We start from the raw sequence: 16996 nt of genomic DNA, 5'->3' as shown, positions 1-16996 counted from the left end.
GAAAATCATCAGAGACCACTTGTGCTGTAATATCAATGTAATTTCATATACAAGGAACAAAATGCCCAGGAACAGCTGGCCTGCCTTCACACCTCCAACAGGCGTATAGCCAGTGAGAGCAAGCAATGGGCTGAAAAGAAAAAGGGATTATGAAAAAAAACTATTTTTATTTTTTCATTATAATGCTCTACCAATAATTATGTCCTCTCCTCACACCTGTTCAGGAATCATCATGAGCTACTCACACCGATCTACGTAGTGTCACTGGCAGAGAAGAGGAGACTGCCCACAGAGCAGAATGTGAAATATGCTAAGCCACATTTACAGATCCCAACAGGCAGCTCCAAAACAACACTGGCCTATTCATGTCAGCTTTCACCCCAGGCCAGCAACTGATGTACACTGTGCAAATCTAAAATGACAGACAGCACTTTAAAACAAAACCTTTTTACAAATTTGGTAAAAAAGAAAGAATTGTTTATCCAGATATATTAACAATGAAAATGATATACCTCAGGATTCACCACTTTACATAATGCAGGGCAGCAATTAAACAGCAAATGTAACAGCAATTAAAATTTGTTGTTATTTATGTACAGAACGAGAGGTGAAGACTTATCTGAAATATTCTCTGTTTCAAAGCAGCATTCATTCCAAGATAGCCATAACCTTCTGGGGAAGGAAACACTGGAGAACTGTGCAGGCTCAAACACTGAATATGTTCAAGGCTGAGACAGACCGATTTTTGATCCATACAAAGCCAATGGTTCCTAGGGAGCTGGCAGCACAGTGGAACTCAGTTCTGAATAGCTTGAGAAACCCTGAACCTATTTGACAGGTTCTTAAGTACTAAACAGTAATCAAGCATTTTAAAAGTGGCCATAGAATAGATATTCCCCTCCCCCCATGTGGGAGAGACCAAAACTAAAGACAGTCACCAACAAACTACAAGGCAGTCACCAACAAATCTATTAGGGAACTCATGTAAAACCTTTCCAGATGAGCATGTGGCACTACTACCAGATGGAGTAGTTAAGGCGAAGAAGGAAAATACAATCAAGGAGAGGCAAAGTAAGGTTATGACCAGAAAAGAATAAAAGAATATATCGTAGAGGGTTTTGTGCTGTATAAACAATGCAGTAGATAGGACAAGAAGCTAGATTATGTCCCATAAATTCTATATAATTCTGCTGAGTGAGAATCTTGGTGCCCCAATAAGTTTGGCCCAGATAATGTGACCTGCTCTCACCAACACCTTTGTGGCTTGAGCAGTCTACTCTACTTCATAGGCAAACTCAGTTGTGTACAGCATCACTGTTCTATGAAACTCCAATTAGTAGCTCATATGAAGTACTTGATCTATCACCCAAACCTGTTTCTTTCTCTTCTAGATCTTTGTTAATTGGGTATCATTAGCTCCATTTCCAAAATTCTTAAACACACATTCTTCATCTATGATATACTTGGCCAATGTCCTTCACTCTGGCCATCCCATTTCCAGTAAGTCTCTCGGGATCAATACTAAAATCATTGACCTACTCCTCAAATCTATTCTCAGTTATATTTTATCACAAATATTCTCAGAGACCTGGACTGCTTCTCTCACTCCAACTTCCTTCTCTTTATTTCAAACTCCATGTGAAATGCTGAGATCAACAGCGAGACCTGTCAACTTTTCTCCTAATGCCTCCCTATGACCATTCTTTCAACGCCTCCTCTGCTCCCATGCATGAACCTTATTTTCCCAATTCCACTACCCTTCCAGTGCAAACAGTTGCTGGAGCAGCTGAGCTTGCCTATGTATTTCCCCACTGAGATCACCGATTAACCTACAAAGAATGTAATGTTCCACAGTAATCAGACACTGGTTATGTCTCAAAGGCTAGGTCTAGAGGGAAGGAAAATTAACTTTGGTCACCTGTGTTATGTCAACATGCAAATTCTAATTACTGGTTGCACAAATTAACACACGCTCTGTTGAGTTGTCTCCAAAGGAACTGAATGTTGAGGCAACCAAAGACCACCATCTTCTCGCAAATTTCATGCTTTAATGTAAGACCCAGCTTGCATTGTGAACTGCATCTCTCAATAACTTTCTGACTTGAAAGAATGAATGGTGACACATCCTGAGTATTGGACTTAGTTCTATATCATTAATGATACCCAAATTTAAAGCACATGCAAGATTCAAAAAATGACCTGAAAAATATGCCATCTGCCCCAAAAGGACTGCTGAGCACATTAAAATGTTTAAAAATTCTATTAAAAACACCAAACAAGAAGGAAATTTCCAATTGGAGCAAATCACTTCATTTTTCCGCCAGAGTAATTGAGAATTCCTCTGTCTTCCAGCCACGCAGCTTCAGCAGTATGACAATGGTCCGGTAATATTGTATGATTTCTGCATTGTTAATTGGTTTACTATTGTCACATGTACGATGGTACAGTGAAAATTTTCACTTTGCATACCCTCCATACAGATTATGACATCACATTAGTACATCAAGGTGGGTCAAAGCAAAAACAACAACAGAATGCAGAATAAATTATCATATTTGCAGAGGAATTGTAGTGGATGCAGACAAACAGTAGCAAAGCCACAACAAGATAGATTGTGAGTCCATCTTATTGTGCAAAAGATCCATTCAATAGTCTGACAACAGAAGATAAGAATAGAATCTATCCTTAGCCTGGTGGTGTGTACTTTCAGGCTTTTGCATCTTTTGCCAATGGGGGTGGGGGTGGGGGGTGGAGAAAAAGTCAGAGCTGGGTGGCGTCTTCGATTATGTAGGCTACTTTTCTGAGATAGCAAGAAGTATAGATTGAATCCTTGGAAAGGAGGCTGGTTTTTATGATGTACTGAAGCTATGTCATCGGCTCTTTGCAGCTCTTTTGACTGTAGAGCACCAATCAGAAAACAAATCAGAACATCTCAGCAGATTTCACTTAGCACTGCTGAGATATACAAAGGGAGATCACAGCCATATCTTATACTACTAGTTATGCAAGTTTGCTATCTATAAATTGGGAACACTTCATGCATCGTCATAATAGCTATATTTCAAGAACAGCTATCAGACTGGCTGCAAATAATTAAAATGCATTTGTTGCAAGAGGTATTAGGTGTAAATATAGGAAAGTCTTTATACTGAAAGAATAATAATGAGACCATATCCAGAATATTGTATACAATTATGGACTCCATATTTAATTAATGAATTAATTGTCCTGATCCACACACATAGACACCATACACAAGTTAGTTCACCAATGCCTCTACTTCCTCACAAGGGTAAAGAAATCTGGCACATCCTCATTGACCATTACTAATTTTTAATCGATGCACCATAGAAAGCACTCTATCCAGATGCATAATGTTTTAGTATGTCAACTGCTCTGCACATGATCTCAAGAAACTACAGAGTGCTGTGGACTCAGCTCAGCACATCAAGGAAACCAGCCTCCCCTCTATGGACTCTGTCTATACTTCATGCTGCATCAGTAAACCAGCCAGCATAAAGACCCCACCCATACTGAACATACTCTCTTCTCCCCTTTTCCATTGGGCAGAAGATTTTTTAAAAAAAGCCCTGAAACTAGGTTCATGGACATCACCTACCCCACTGTTATAAGACTATTAAAGAGTTCCCTGGTTCAATAAAGTAGACTCTAGGCTTTACAATCTACTTCATTGTGAGTTTGCACCTTACTGTTTACCTGCACTGTACTTTCTTTGTAACTGCTACACTTTATTCTATATTTTTTTAAACCTTGTTCTACCTGTGTAATGATTTGATCTGTATAAAGCATACATTACCAGCTTTTTCACTGTGTCGTGGTACATGTGACAATAATAAACCAATTCCATTTCTAATTACTTGCACTGAAGGTAGTGCAGAAAAGAAAAGAAGCACTGGGTTGATTCCAGAGATAAAAGGTTCCATGCATGATAAAAAGTTTAAGCACCACAGTCCAAAGTTCATTTTTTTTTTAGAATGTGGCAACACAAGTAGATGGGGAGTAACGTAGGCATATGGCATGCGTGTCTTCATAGCCTGCAGCACAGAAAATAAGAGTTGGGAAGTCATGTTTTAACTTTTATGCGTGGTGGAGAGCATACTGACTGGTTGCATTACAGCCTGATATGGAAACACTAATGCCCTTGAAAGGAAAAGTCTACAAAAAGTAATCGATACAGCCCAGTCTATCATGGGTAAAGCCCTCACCACCATTGAGAACATCAACAAGGAGCACTGTTGCAGGAAAGCAACTTCCATCAACAAGGACCCACACCCACCATCCAGGCCAAGATCTCTTATAACTGCTATCAGGAAGGAGGTACGGGAGCCTCAGGTCCCACACCACCAGGTTACAGAACAGTTATTACCCCTCAACCATCAGGCTCGTGAACCAGAGGTGATAACTTCACTCACCCCAACACTGAACTGATTTCACAACCTATGGCATTCAATTTCAAGGACTCTACACTCTCATGTTCTTCATATTTATTGCTTTATTTTTCTCTTCTTTATTTGCACAGTTTGTGTCTTTGCACACTGGTTGTCTGTGTTTGTTGTGTACACTCTTTCATTGATTCTATTGCTTTCTTTGTATTTACTGTGAATGATCAAAAGAAAATTAATCTCAGGGTTGTATAGGTGACATACTGTATATGTACTTTGATAATAAATTTACTTTGAACTTTGGAACACAAATCCGCATTTGACTACTATGTGTAGTTCTGGTCCCCAGACGACAGGAAGAATGTGGTTGTGCAGAGGAGATTCACCAGGTCATCGCCTGGATTGGAGGATTCAGGTATAGGGACAGAATTGATATGATGGTAGTTTTTCTTGGCGTGGCTGAGGGGTGACCAAATAGAAGCATGTAAAATTATTAAGAGATGGGGAAATAACAAGAGGACACAGATTTAAGGTGAGAGGAGGGAGTATTAAATGGGATTGGAAGGGATTTTTCTTTTTATTTTGCACAGAGAAAGTTGATATTTGGAATATACTTGTGCATATGACAATAAACTCAATTTTGTAACTAATCTCACAATCTTCAGGCTCTTGTACCTTCTCGCTGATGGTAGTGACATGAAGAGGGGCCTTAGTGATGGATGCTACAGCTTAAGCCAGCTGCCCTTGAAGATAAACAACAGGAGTTCTGCAGATGCTGGAAATTCAAGCAACACACATCAAAGTTGCTGGTGAACGCAGCAGGCCAGGCAGCATCTCTAGGAAGAGGTACAGTCGACGTCTCAGGCCGAGTCCTGACGAAGGGTCTCGGCCTGAAACGTCGACTGCACCTCTTCCTACAGATGCTGCCTGGCCTGCTGCGTTCACCAGCAACTTTGATGCGTGTTGCCCTTGAAGATATCCTTGATAGTGGTGTGTGTTGTGCTCATGATGGAACTGGCTGAGTCTTTGGTTACATTCAGAATCTCTCCAAACCCCAAATGAAATAGAACCACTGGAACGCTTCCTTCATGATTATATCAATGAGTTAGGCCCATGATAGATTCTCCAAGTTGTTAAGACCAGAAACTTGAAGCTGCTCACCCTTTCCACTGGTGACCTATCAATCTCTTCCTTAATTATCATAGAATGATTGCCGCACAGAAGGAGGCACTCAGCCCATCCTATCTGCTCCAGAACAACTCAATATCATTAGCAACTCCATGCGTTCTAGGGTAGGGAATTCCAATGATTTAGAACACTGGAGGAAAGTAATTCCTCCTTATTTCTATCTTGAATGGCCAGTGCTGTACTAAGGAAAACATCAATCCCTTAAAAATCCTACATTTTAATAAGATCACCTATCATTCTTCACACCTGCATTGATACAAGACCAGCCTACTTATAGAATCGCAAGAGTTGTGCAGCACAGAATCTGGCCTTTTGCCCCACCACATCCAGGCAAACCTTTTCACCAGTTTACACTATCCCCAATTGCCTGTATTAGGTCCTATCCTTCAACGCCTTGCCTATTCAAAGAACTGTCTAATAGTCTCCTAAACATAGCAATTACATCTACTTCGATCACCTCCTAAGGCAGCATGTCCCAGATGTCAACCACTGTGCAAAATAAAAAAAGAAATCCCCACAATCCCCTTTAAAACTCCTTCCTCTCACCTCACCTGTGCCTCTTGTTTTTGATAGCCCATCCTGCAGAAAGTAATTCTGTACACCCTATCTATATCTCTTATACTTTTACATGCTAGGTCACCCCTCAGCCCTTCCACTCCAACAAAAACAAACTCATATCAATTCTCTCCCCGCATCTAAAATCCAGGCAATGATCTAGTGAATCTCCTCTGCACTCCTTCTGGCATACTGTATTCTTCCCATTGTGTGAAGCCTAGAACTACACGTAGTAGTCAAATGGGAATTTGTGTTCCAAAGTACAAAGTAAATTTATTATCAAAGTACTGTACATATATGTCACCATGTACATGTATGCATAGGAGCAATGAAAAACTTACTTCCAGCGGCATCACAAGCACAGAGCATAGTATGAGCAGTATTTAGAAGAGAAACACAATACATAAATTATACACAAATAGGGTCCAGATACTTCCTTTTAATGTGATTTTCCTTGCAGTTGTTGCTTTATTTATGTTTGCATACTTCTGTATAATCACCTGTTTATTATTTTATTTGGAAACATAACAGGTATTTCCAGCCCAATAAGCCTGCACCACCCAGAGGAAGTCCCTTACAAATAGCAGCAGGAATTGAGCACCGGTTGTTGGCACTGTAATAGCATTACACTAACCTCTATGCTACCTATAAATTTTTCGTAGCTTGGAGTGTATTTGATTCTCTACTTCCGTAGCTTATTTGCAAAGCTGAAGTGTGATTAAGACAGTATCTGCTCACCAGTTTAGTCCAGTTTGCAGTGTAGACAGAGTGTTATTTCTTGCTACTTGCCTTGCTTTCTGATCTGTACTACGATGAACATCTAATAAAACAGCTGTTAACCAGAAGATTTGCACCTATTCCTGACTTCCAAAGAACCTTCTCGACAACATCTCCAGAATTAACAAGATCCACATTTAATGATTCAGAAGCAGTTTCTTTCCCTTCACCATCAGATATATGAATGACCATAAACACTACCTCATTGTTCCTTCTTTTTGGCACTGTGTTTTTATTTTTTGTAATTTATAGTAATCTTGTGTCTTTGCAAAACAACAAATTTCACATCAGTGATGATGAATCTGATTCAAAACTATACGCAAGTCAAGAAGGGGTTGTTGTGACCAGGACACAGTCGGCTACAATCCTAATATATGGTGAAGTGAGTTTAAGGGGCTGACTGGCCTACTCCCTCCTTTTATTTTTTTTCACTCTCCACAGAATCTGCCTTACACATTCTCAGTATATCCAACCTCCTCTGTTTTAAGCACGAGTAAGTCTGCAGATGCCGGAAATCCAGAGCAACACACACAAAATGCTAGAGGAACCCAGCAGCATCTATAGAAATGAATAAAAGAGAGGATACGTCAGAACGAGAATGAGAATCAGAATTAAAATGTTTGGCCACCCTTAACCTGCCAATCTGGTCCTCTATTATGTCCAGTACTCCTGACGTGACCTCCTCTACACTGGTGAGACCAGTCATAAACTAGGGGACCGCTTTGTCGAGCACCTCCACAGCATGCACTACAAGCGGGACTTCTCGGTGACCAAACATCTTAATTCCCATTCCCATTCTGATTTGTTGATCCACGGCCTCCTCTTGTGCCAAGATGACACCACTCTCAGGGTAGGAGCAACAGCTTATATTCTGTCTGTGTACCCCCCAATATGACAGCAGGAATATCAATTACTCCTTCCAGTAAACAAATACCCCCTCCTCCTTTATTAACCAATCTGACCTTTTACTTCTCCTCCCCTGCTTATTACTTCCCCCTAGGTCTCCTCCCCTTTCCTATTCTCTTATGGTCCACTCTCCTCTCCTATCAGATTCCTTCTTCTCTAGCCCTCAATCTTTCCCACCCTCCTATCTTCACCTGTCACCTTCCAGTTCAACTCTATCCCCTCCCACCACTTCTTTATTCTGGCATCTTCCCCCTTCCTGCTCAGTCCTGAAAAGGGGTCTAGGCCTGAAACTCAACTGTTTATTCATTTCCGTAGATGCGGCCTGACCTGCTGAGTTTCTCCAGCATTTTGTGTGTTTTCCCCTGTTTTAAGGTCAGATTCCCAACATCTGCTTGGTTTTGCTTCTGCAGCAAAACATTTTGCATTTCAATACATTTTTTCACACCTTTATACTTCCTATTTTCTTAATTTCAATAATTTTGCAATCAACTTTCTAATGCTCATTTCTGATTTTCCAAGGGAGTATGCAACTCTCAGTAAACTGGGAATAGAAACAATTAACCTCAACCTTAACAAAAGGGGAAATAGAAAGGCAATTTTTTAAAAACTAGTTGCTGATTTTGTCCCTTCGAAAATAACAATCTAATATCAGCTGAACCCAGGATTTCTTTAAAAACTTAGTAACCGAAATTGATGGATTACTGTCAGTATTAAAGAATCACAGCAGGCGGATGAAATTAACTTGTAGCTTGCCTACAACTTTACTAAATAGCAGAGCAAGCATGTTCAGCTAAGGGCCATCTTTGCCTCTATTTTTCTATATTGGAAAGAGCAATCACAGCCAGGGAGAATCGGAACAACTAGTAACATGCCGGCAAGTATCAAGGCATCCAGTCTGAAGTGTTATTATCACCAACCGGCTGAGCTGCAATATCATGCACGTCAGACCTCACAACTGTATCATGTCTTGGCCTCCCAAGTTGTTCTGTACACAAGATGTTTTTTTTGAGCTCCCACTTATTTCAGCTCTACGCCGTCTTGCTGGAAAACAATGCACGGTAATCTGGTACAAAAACTTTGATGGAAATGAATTATGCCCTTTGGGACTGCCCACTTCACGAAAACCTCTGTGCTGGAACAGTTCAGGAGAAGTAAGTGACTTAAACCATTGAAGATTTAAATAATGCAACGCATTTCATGCCCAGCCTGGTGCCAGATTCCAATGAAGTTGTTAATGCATGTAATGATTAAGTGTAACTCAAATACTAACTGTGTTGTTGAAAACATGACAGGCAATAATTTGGTCTATTATATTCTAGCATTTAATTGCCTAGTTCAGACATTCTTTGACACATTATGAAGCAATGATTTACAATTATTCAAGCTGCAAAGGTCAGAAAGTGACATTATAATCATCTTCAAAGAGATCCCCTCACATCCTCAAAACAAGGTAATGCAACTAACAACAATTTTACTGGAGTTGTAACTGTTTACAGCTGTATTTTAACGACAGTGTAACATAAGTAAGAGAGAGAAATACATATTAACATGCTTGATTCATCTCAGGTATATTACCTGTATTTCAAAAAAGTACATTCATACCAATGCACAATACTATGAACAATTAAAACAATTCATAGTCGTTGAATATACAAATTTACAAACTCCACTTCAACAACATTTATTTTAGCAATTTCTTATAGGAACATAGTCACTGTAACAAAGTGTTTGTGCTGGATTGCTGCTTTTGAATGCAGAGCTAATGTTGCTGAAAGATCACTTCACCCTTTAAAATATAATCCTAAAAAAAATATGGTAATGAAGGAATGCAGCATGAGCTGCTTATGTTGAGGAACTAATGGGTCCATCGAGTATTCTCTAAATTATTTAGTCATTGGTGATAATGAATTGACATTGTCATAGTATTAATGTAAAATGTTGCATCATTTTAACCATCGAGCTGATGCCATTACTTAATTTACATATTCACTTAATTAATGCTAAACCTCAACAATGCTGAAGGGGTCACTTCTTTGAGCATTGTAATATGTCCTACTCTTTTTGCCTCTCTTGGAGACTGACCAGGTAATCGATGTTTTCCATCAGTTTGACCTAAACATCACAAGTATTAACCTTTACAGGTCAGAACTTGTAGACTGGAATCCTCTGTCAGGATTTATCAATGTATATTTCACATTTCCCCCAGCAGTATTTAACAATGCTACTAGCTGAGGCCACCAGCCTAAAATAATATTCAGCTTTCGAGAGACTCCAATTCTATAGTCTATGTATGTTAAACAATATTTGTCACAATTTAAAAAAAACTTCAAAATAAAGTTACGGTAAATAACCACTCAAGACTTTGGTATCACAATATTGGTACAAAATTTGTCTATTAGAAAATACAATAAAACTTTCTTTACTAACTTTTTTAAACTTATTTTTCTTTCTATATTATCACCTATTGCATTGTACTGCTGCAGCTAAGATAATAAATTTCATGACACATGCCCATAATAATAAATCTGATTCCGATTCAAAAAATATTTACATAAAAAGAGCTATGAATAAGAATAGCCAGCTCAATCTTAAAAAAAGAACCTGAGAACACAGCCTTCCCCCCCCCCCACCCCCAGCAATCTATCTTTTCCAGTTGCTATGAAGGTACTATTGTCAGCACCTGATTTGAACAAGGTTAATTATTCCTTCAGAGCGGCCTTTCTTAAAAAAAAGAGAAAAAGGCAATTTATTACAAATATATGACAAATATATTACAAATTTAGGAGCACCTACCTACAGGTGCTCCTAAATCAAAACAAACATTTTCTTCCTTTAACCCAGTGTACAGAAATTAGCATACTTCTAATTACTCCAGTTTAGCTGGTATTTTTCAACATCTACCAAACACAAGTTTCATTCCACAAGCTGTTCAATAAGCTGCTAAGAATCTTCACACTGGTCATGGTTTCCACATCAGGCATCACAAAAGTCCTGGATAGTTTTTATCCATTCATCGACATCACTAAAATTGATTATCAGGTCATCTATGACATTGCTATCTGTGGATTCTACTGCGTACAAGCTGTTTCCTGCTTTTCATCCACTGCAACAGAGTCTGCATATAATAACTACTACACTGGAATTTAGTATTCACATCCTGCAGTTGTGGTAGAGATGGGTTACTGTGGCCTTCAAGAGTGAATTAGATCAACATATGATGAGGACCAAATTGTAACTTGTGAATCGCTCTAAAGTGCCATGGTGGGCAAAATGGCCCCCTTCTATGCAGTAACCATTCTGTGATCCAATGGCTGTATAAAACATTTTGTGAAATGCTGGCATTGTGAAAGTTACTACAGAACTGAAAGCCTTTCTTTCCAAGACAAAATGGTTAGAAATGATTAGAATACCAATTTTCCTTTAAAATTTGTGAACAGGTGTCATTGCACACTTCAGATCAGTTGAGAATGATCCAGTTTTAAACACACTCTGGACAATTTAATGGGGAGGAAGTGATGTGAGATGCAAGAAGTGTTAATTAATTAAAATATTTTTTTCAATTTAACATCTTGCTATTATTTTAAAATGAAAACCATGTCACTAATGCACAAGTTTGATAATTAAAATATGATATTAGCAGCAAATCTTCACCAAGTACAAGTGGTTTGGTTGTTACATCACTGAACAATTATGTTAAGTCTTAAGCCATCCAAAAATCAAGGCATAATTAATTGCACTGGTCACATTAACAATAGTCAGTCAAACACAAATTCTCATATCATCCACCACCCGAATTCCTGGATTGGTGCATGACGCAAATATGATCCTTCCCTGCCCAATTATTTTTCCAAAATGCTTTCCTAATGAACCAGATAACCAATGATTAAACAAGCATTCTTTTCTTTATGACTGCATAACAAAACTGCTGAATTTTTATGCCAAAATTTTAAAAAAGTTCAATTCTGGAATGTTGTAAAACAAAAGTTTAAAGCCTGGGAAGTTGAAAAAAGTGGTACATTGTATTCTTTTTGATGTATACTATATTATGCAAAGTCATAGTTAAAACTGAATTTCAACTAGTCGTCTTTATATATAATCCACTTATCTCTCATAAGTTCAATAGGTATGGGCATTCAGTCCATTAAACTGTATACCATAAAGTTTCAGATACTTTTTATTAAGCATCACTATAAATATTTTACAAAACATTTCTAAAGCTGCAGCCTTGTTTTGTATTCAAATGCAGCATAAAAACAAGGAGGGCTCAGATTTCACATGTTAAGAAGATTTTCTCAATACACGTATCCCAACAGTTCAGCAAGATACCAGACAAGCAATGGGATGAAAATATCGATTCTGTATTGATTACTAATTGTTACGAATGTCTGAAGGTCCTGGATGGTAGCCATTAGCATGAAGCCAGACAATCAAACTGCATGTACGTGCTTTTATTAAGTTTGCTTTTCATAAAGGGAACCCTAAACCTGTAATCCTCTGAATGACTTACAGATGTGACATTAACACAAAAATGTGCTTGTTGAACATACTCACCATTCATTATTCTATTTGCAGCAGGCAATAAACAGACTCCAAACATGGTTTATAAATAAATCATCTACTTTTATAAGATTCTTTTAGTTGAATTTATCTTGGGAATTTTAATATACTATTTCCATCCCTCCAATTCAGTCATTGTTTAGTTGGCTGAAAGTAGCTAGATCCACAGAATGTGAAAAGGTTGAAGCCTAATTATTCATCTCTTACTAAAATGAAAACTTCATCAAACTTGTATTAATTTACTTAATGAGCTCTATTTATGTTATACTCATTTACCCATTTACACAAAGCTGACTATAAAATCCTTTTAAGTAATCAGTATTCAGTGACTTCCACTGCCCATGTTGTCAAACAGCCTTTCTTAGATGGACCGTTTCTCTAGTTCAGAATTTATTTATTATTTATTTATTATATTTTTGATTTCAAATGTTTTTATTGTGAAGCAACATCAGCTTAACCACAACCAACAATATCCTAAAGTACAGTGCTTCTTTTTTCTTTTCTTTCTTATAACAACATAATGAAAGTCAAATGAATGTATGCATAGTAAACAAGCAAAAAGCAAAGGAAACCCTACCACCCCGTCTCCTTTCCCCTGCCCTCCCCTCACCCCTCCTGTATGTGCTGTTTAGGTCCTACCACCACCCACACTTAGTTCAGCTGTCGGTCTCTTCTAAATACAACAATAATGGTTGCCAGATTTTTTCAAATTCCTTGAGTCTGTCCTTGATAACGTATCTTATCCTCTCTAGATGCAGAGTATCCATTAATGCAGCCAGCCACTGTCTGACTGATGGAGTTTCCTCCTTTTTCCAGAACATCAGTATGAGTTTCTTTCCATTAAGTATGCCATAGGTCAGGAGTTGTTGCTGGGTAGCCTGGAATTTATTTGAGCTCACAGAAGTTCCAAAAATTATTAAAATGGGGTCTGGTATTATCTGAACCTTTAGTACCTTCGATAGGACCTCAAATATTTGCTTCCAATACTCTTGTATCCTGGTACGCAAAGCATAACTATGTAACAAATTTGCCTCTGAGGACTTGCATTTCTCACACATTGGGGACACCTCTGGGAATATTTTATGAATCCTTACTTTTGAGTAATGTAATCTATGTAAGATTTTAAATTGTATTAACAATGCCTGGCATTGATGTAACAGGAGTTAACATACTCCAAAGCCTCATTCCATATGACCCCCTCTATCTCTGTACCCAACTCCTTTTCCCACTCTCACTCTTTTTTAATATTATCCATTGTTGTATGACACTTGTTTTGTGTGGCATCATACAGATAGGCGATGATGTGTTCTGTTCTAGTTCAGAAATTTGCCCAATTTTGTCACTGTGTACTACTGGTAGATCTCCAATTCTACTATTTTACTTTAACAATGTAAGGATTGCAGTCGTGTATGCTTTATAACTCAGTTAATTCAATCACAGTCTGAAAGGAAACTAATATATTGAAAATGGACATGTTCAATGTAAAAATTAAAATTTCCAGCTGCTGTGTTTTTGCATACAAAAAATGTAATAAAAGAGTCCACGGCAGACCACACAGTAGCATGGCAGTTAGCGTGATGCTATTACAGCTTGGGACTGTCTGGAGTTCAATTACAGTATCATGTGTAAAGAGTCTGTATGCCCACCCCATGGGATATGTGGGTTTTCCATGGGTGCTCCAGTATCATGTGTAAAGAGTCTGTGTGCCCACCCCATGGAGTGTGTGGGTTTTCCATGGACTGTGTGGGTTTTCCCCGGGTGCTCCAGTTTCCTCTCACAGTCCAAGGATGAATCGGTAGGTTAATTGGTCATTGTAAGTTGCCCTGGGGGGGTTTGTTTGGGTAACTGGGGCAGCATGGCTCAAAGGGGCAGAAGGACCTACTCGCGCTGTATTGCTAAATAAAATAGGCATTTGTTAAAACAAATAAATATTGTAAGCCAGATGCAGACAACGGCGGTGAAGTGTTTTCTGTACTTTGGATTCCAGCTTTCTGTTCACTCCTGTGGAAAACAGTCCTTCTGTTGAACACACAAACATTGCTGGGCTACTTACCCACATATGTGGCACTTGTATTCTCGAACCCCAAGGTGCCGTTTGACATGATTACGAGCATCTCCCAACTGTGCTGTTGCAAAGTTACAGAGTGTACATCGGAAAGGCTTTGATCCTATGGTTTAAGGAGAAAATAAAATGCACAGTTAGGTAAAATAACAACAAAGCAAATTATGTAATCATAGATAATTAGTACACATCTCCTGAATACTGGAACACTTTATTTGGAGTAGATAAATTGGATAAGATTTATGTGTCTTTTATCTTAATATACTTCCCGGCATGGAAGTGTAACAAAGCCCAAAGCTTTACAGCTCCAGCTGCAAGATCAGGGTTTGATTCCTATCACTATCTGTTAAAAGTTTGTATGTTCTCGCAGTGGCCATGTGGGTTTCCTCCACATGCTCCAGTTTCTTGCCACATCCCAGAAGATGATCAGGCTAGGGTTAGTGAGTTGTGGCCATGCTATGTTGGTGTTGGAAGGGTGGTGACACTTGCAGTCGACCCAGCACAATCCTCACAAGTTTGATTTGACACAAATGACACATTTCACTGTATTTTTCAATGTACACGTGACAAATAAAGCTAATCTTTTTTTCCTTTCCTATTCACCTTTCCATAACTGAAAAATGCAGAAAGTAGCACGGGACATTTAGAAGCAAACTGATACAGAAAAATAAAATAATTCCACCTGTTCAAAACTAAAGGACAAGGTTGCTGAGAGACACGAGATTATGTAGATACTGGTAACCTAGAACAACACAAACTGCTGGAGAGGAGATGCAGCACTTCACCAGCAAATCTGTTAGGGTCATTTATTATATCCAATGTTCCTGCTGTGGTCTCCTCTGCATCGGTGAGACCCAACGCTGATGGTTCCTTCTCTCCATCCACTACAACAGCCAGGATCTCTCGATGGCCACCCACTTCAATTCCACTTCCCATTCCCATACCAACATATCTGTCCATGGCCTCCTCTACTGCCTAGATGAAGCCATGCAGGTTGGAAGAGCAACACCTCATATTCCGTCTGGGTAGTCTCCAACCTAATGGAATGAGCAACTCCCTCTGGATCCCCACTTCCTTCCCTTTATTCAGAGGTCTACTGTCTTCTTCTTCAGCCCTTTACTCTTTCCACTTATTACCTCTGAGCTTCTCCAATCCATTTCCTTTCATATCCCTTCCCCTACTTTACCCCTCACCTGAATTCAAGAATCACCTGCCAGACTGTGCTCCTCTATCTCCCCCACCTTTTTATTCTGGCTCGGGCTCCAGTCCTGATGAAGGATCTTGGCTCAAAACATTGACTGATTATTTCACTCCATAGATATTGCCTGACCTGCTGAGTTCCTCCAGCATTTTCAAGGCCACACACTACATTGGGCTACTTCTGGGCTGCAAATTCCTTTCATAACATCTGAAGGATGAAGAGAGGGGTGTGATCCAAGAATCCAAATTCACAAAGGAAATTGTAAGAGGCACATGTTGAAAATTTTGTTTTAGGTGATAAAATTAAAAGAATATAAAATCTCAAACTGACTCTGGCAGAAAAGTAATGGCTTAACTATTACAACTCCTGACTTCAGTAAGAGAATCCACACTAGTGCAATCAATAAAGTCTTAAGAAACAGAAATGTCCTTATTTAAAAAGTGTGTTGAAAGTATTGAGTTCTTCTTCCCTGGATCTAATGTCAAAACATATGTGGGATGGCCCATGTTCATTCAGGTTAATTTATTTTGAGAGATCTTACTGGGACAACAAAAAATACGAAACTTGATTCTACCTCTAACAATATAACCTGAATAAATGTTGGTCTTCACAACAAAATTTCACATTCCATGAATGAATTTTTGGAAAACAAGGGGTCTTTCTTAAATAAGCACATAACAGTAAGAGAGATCTCATTCTTCCACCATGTTATGATGAATATTCCTCCACAGCCCATTACTTTAAAAGCATGCACATTTTGATCCTTTAAGATAAGATCTCAGCAAATGACAAATTTGAGAAACAGATGCACGTGCTTCTCCAGTTCAGTATTACCAGCCACTGGTCAACAGCCCTAAGAATGGCTTTATCACCTGAAATTTGGTTATACTATAACAAAACCCTCATTATGCGTTATGAATTCTGGCATCTTACACATGAAGGCAAACTAATGCACAAACAAGTGAGATGTGTTGGGATATTAATGAATCAGGTGGTTTACTTGACATGGAACAATAACTTACTTTAATGTAACAAGATATCTCAGCACAATTATCAAAATTTGGCATTAAGTCACATTGGAATATGTTGCAGTATATGACCATGGGTTTGGTCAAACTGCTTGAAATTGGAAGTCTTAAAATTGGAAAGGCCAGTAGGAAGAGAATGCTACAGCTTATAGAAATGCCAACCAAAGTAAAGACAGATTAAGTCAAGCAATTGAAATTGAGGAAGATTAAGAAATCTGAATTTGAAAGCAAATATTTTAGAGAAATATAGAAAAGCAAACTAGGGATATTAGATAGGAGATCACTGAGAGATTTTGACAACAATAGGCAGAACTCTAAA

At 38.6% G+C, this 16996-nt stretch overlaps 1 protein-coding gene across 1 annotated transcript in view; it reads right to left on the bottom strand.

Annotated features, from left to right (window-relative positions):
• Nucleotides 1-16996, bottom strand: part of znf407 (zinc finger protein 407) — a 507704-nt gene that overhangs the window by 412009 nt on the left and 78699 nt on the right. Inside the window, exon 3 of the mRNA XM_072261462.1 lies at nucleotides 14440-14554. Within this exon, the coding sequence (XP_072117563.1) occupies nucleotides 14440-14554 (115 nt within the window). The remainder of the gene's footprint in view (nucleotides 1-14439; nucleotides 14555-16996) is intronic.

The sequence above is a fragment of the Mobula birostris genome, chromosome 1 (assembly GCF_030028105.1).
Source record: "Mobula birostris isolate sMobBir1 chromosome 1, sMobBir1.hap1, whole genome shotgun sequence".
NCBI classification, from domain to species: Eukaryota; Metazoa; Chordata; class Chondrichthyes; order Myliobatiformes; family Myliobatidae; genus Mobula; species Mobula birostris.
Note: the sequence above shows the minus strand (reverse complement) of the source record. Positions and strands in the feature narration are given on the sequence as shown.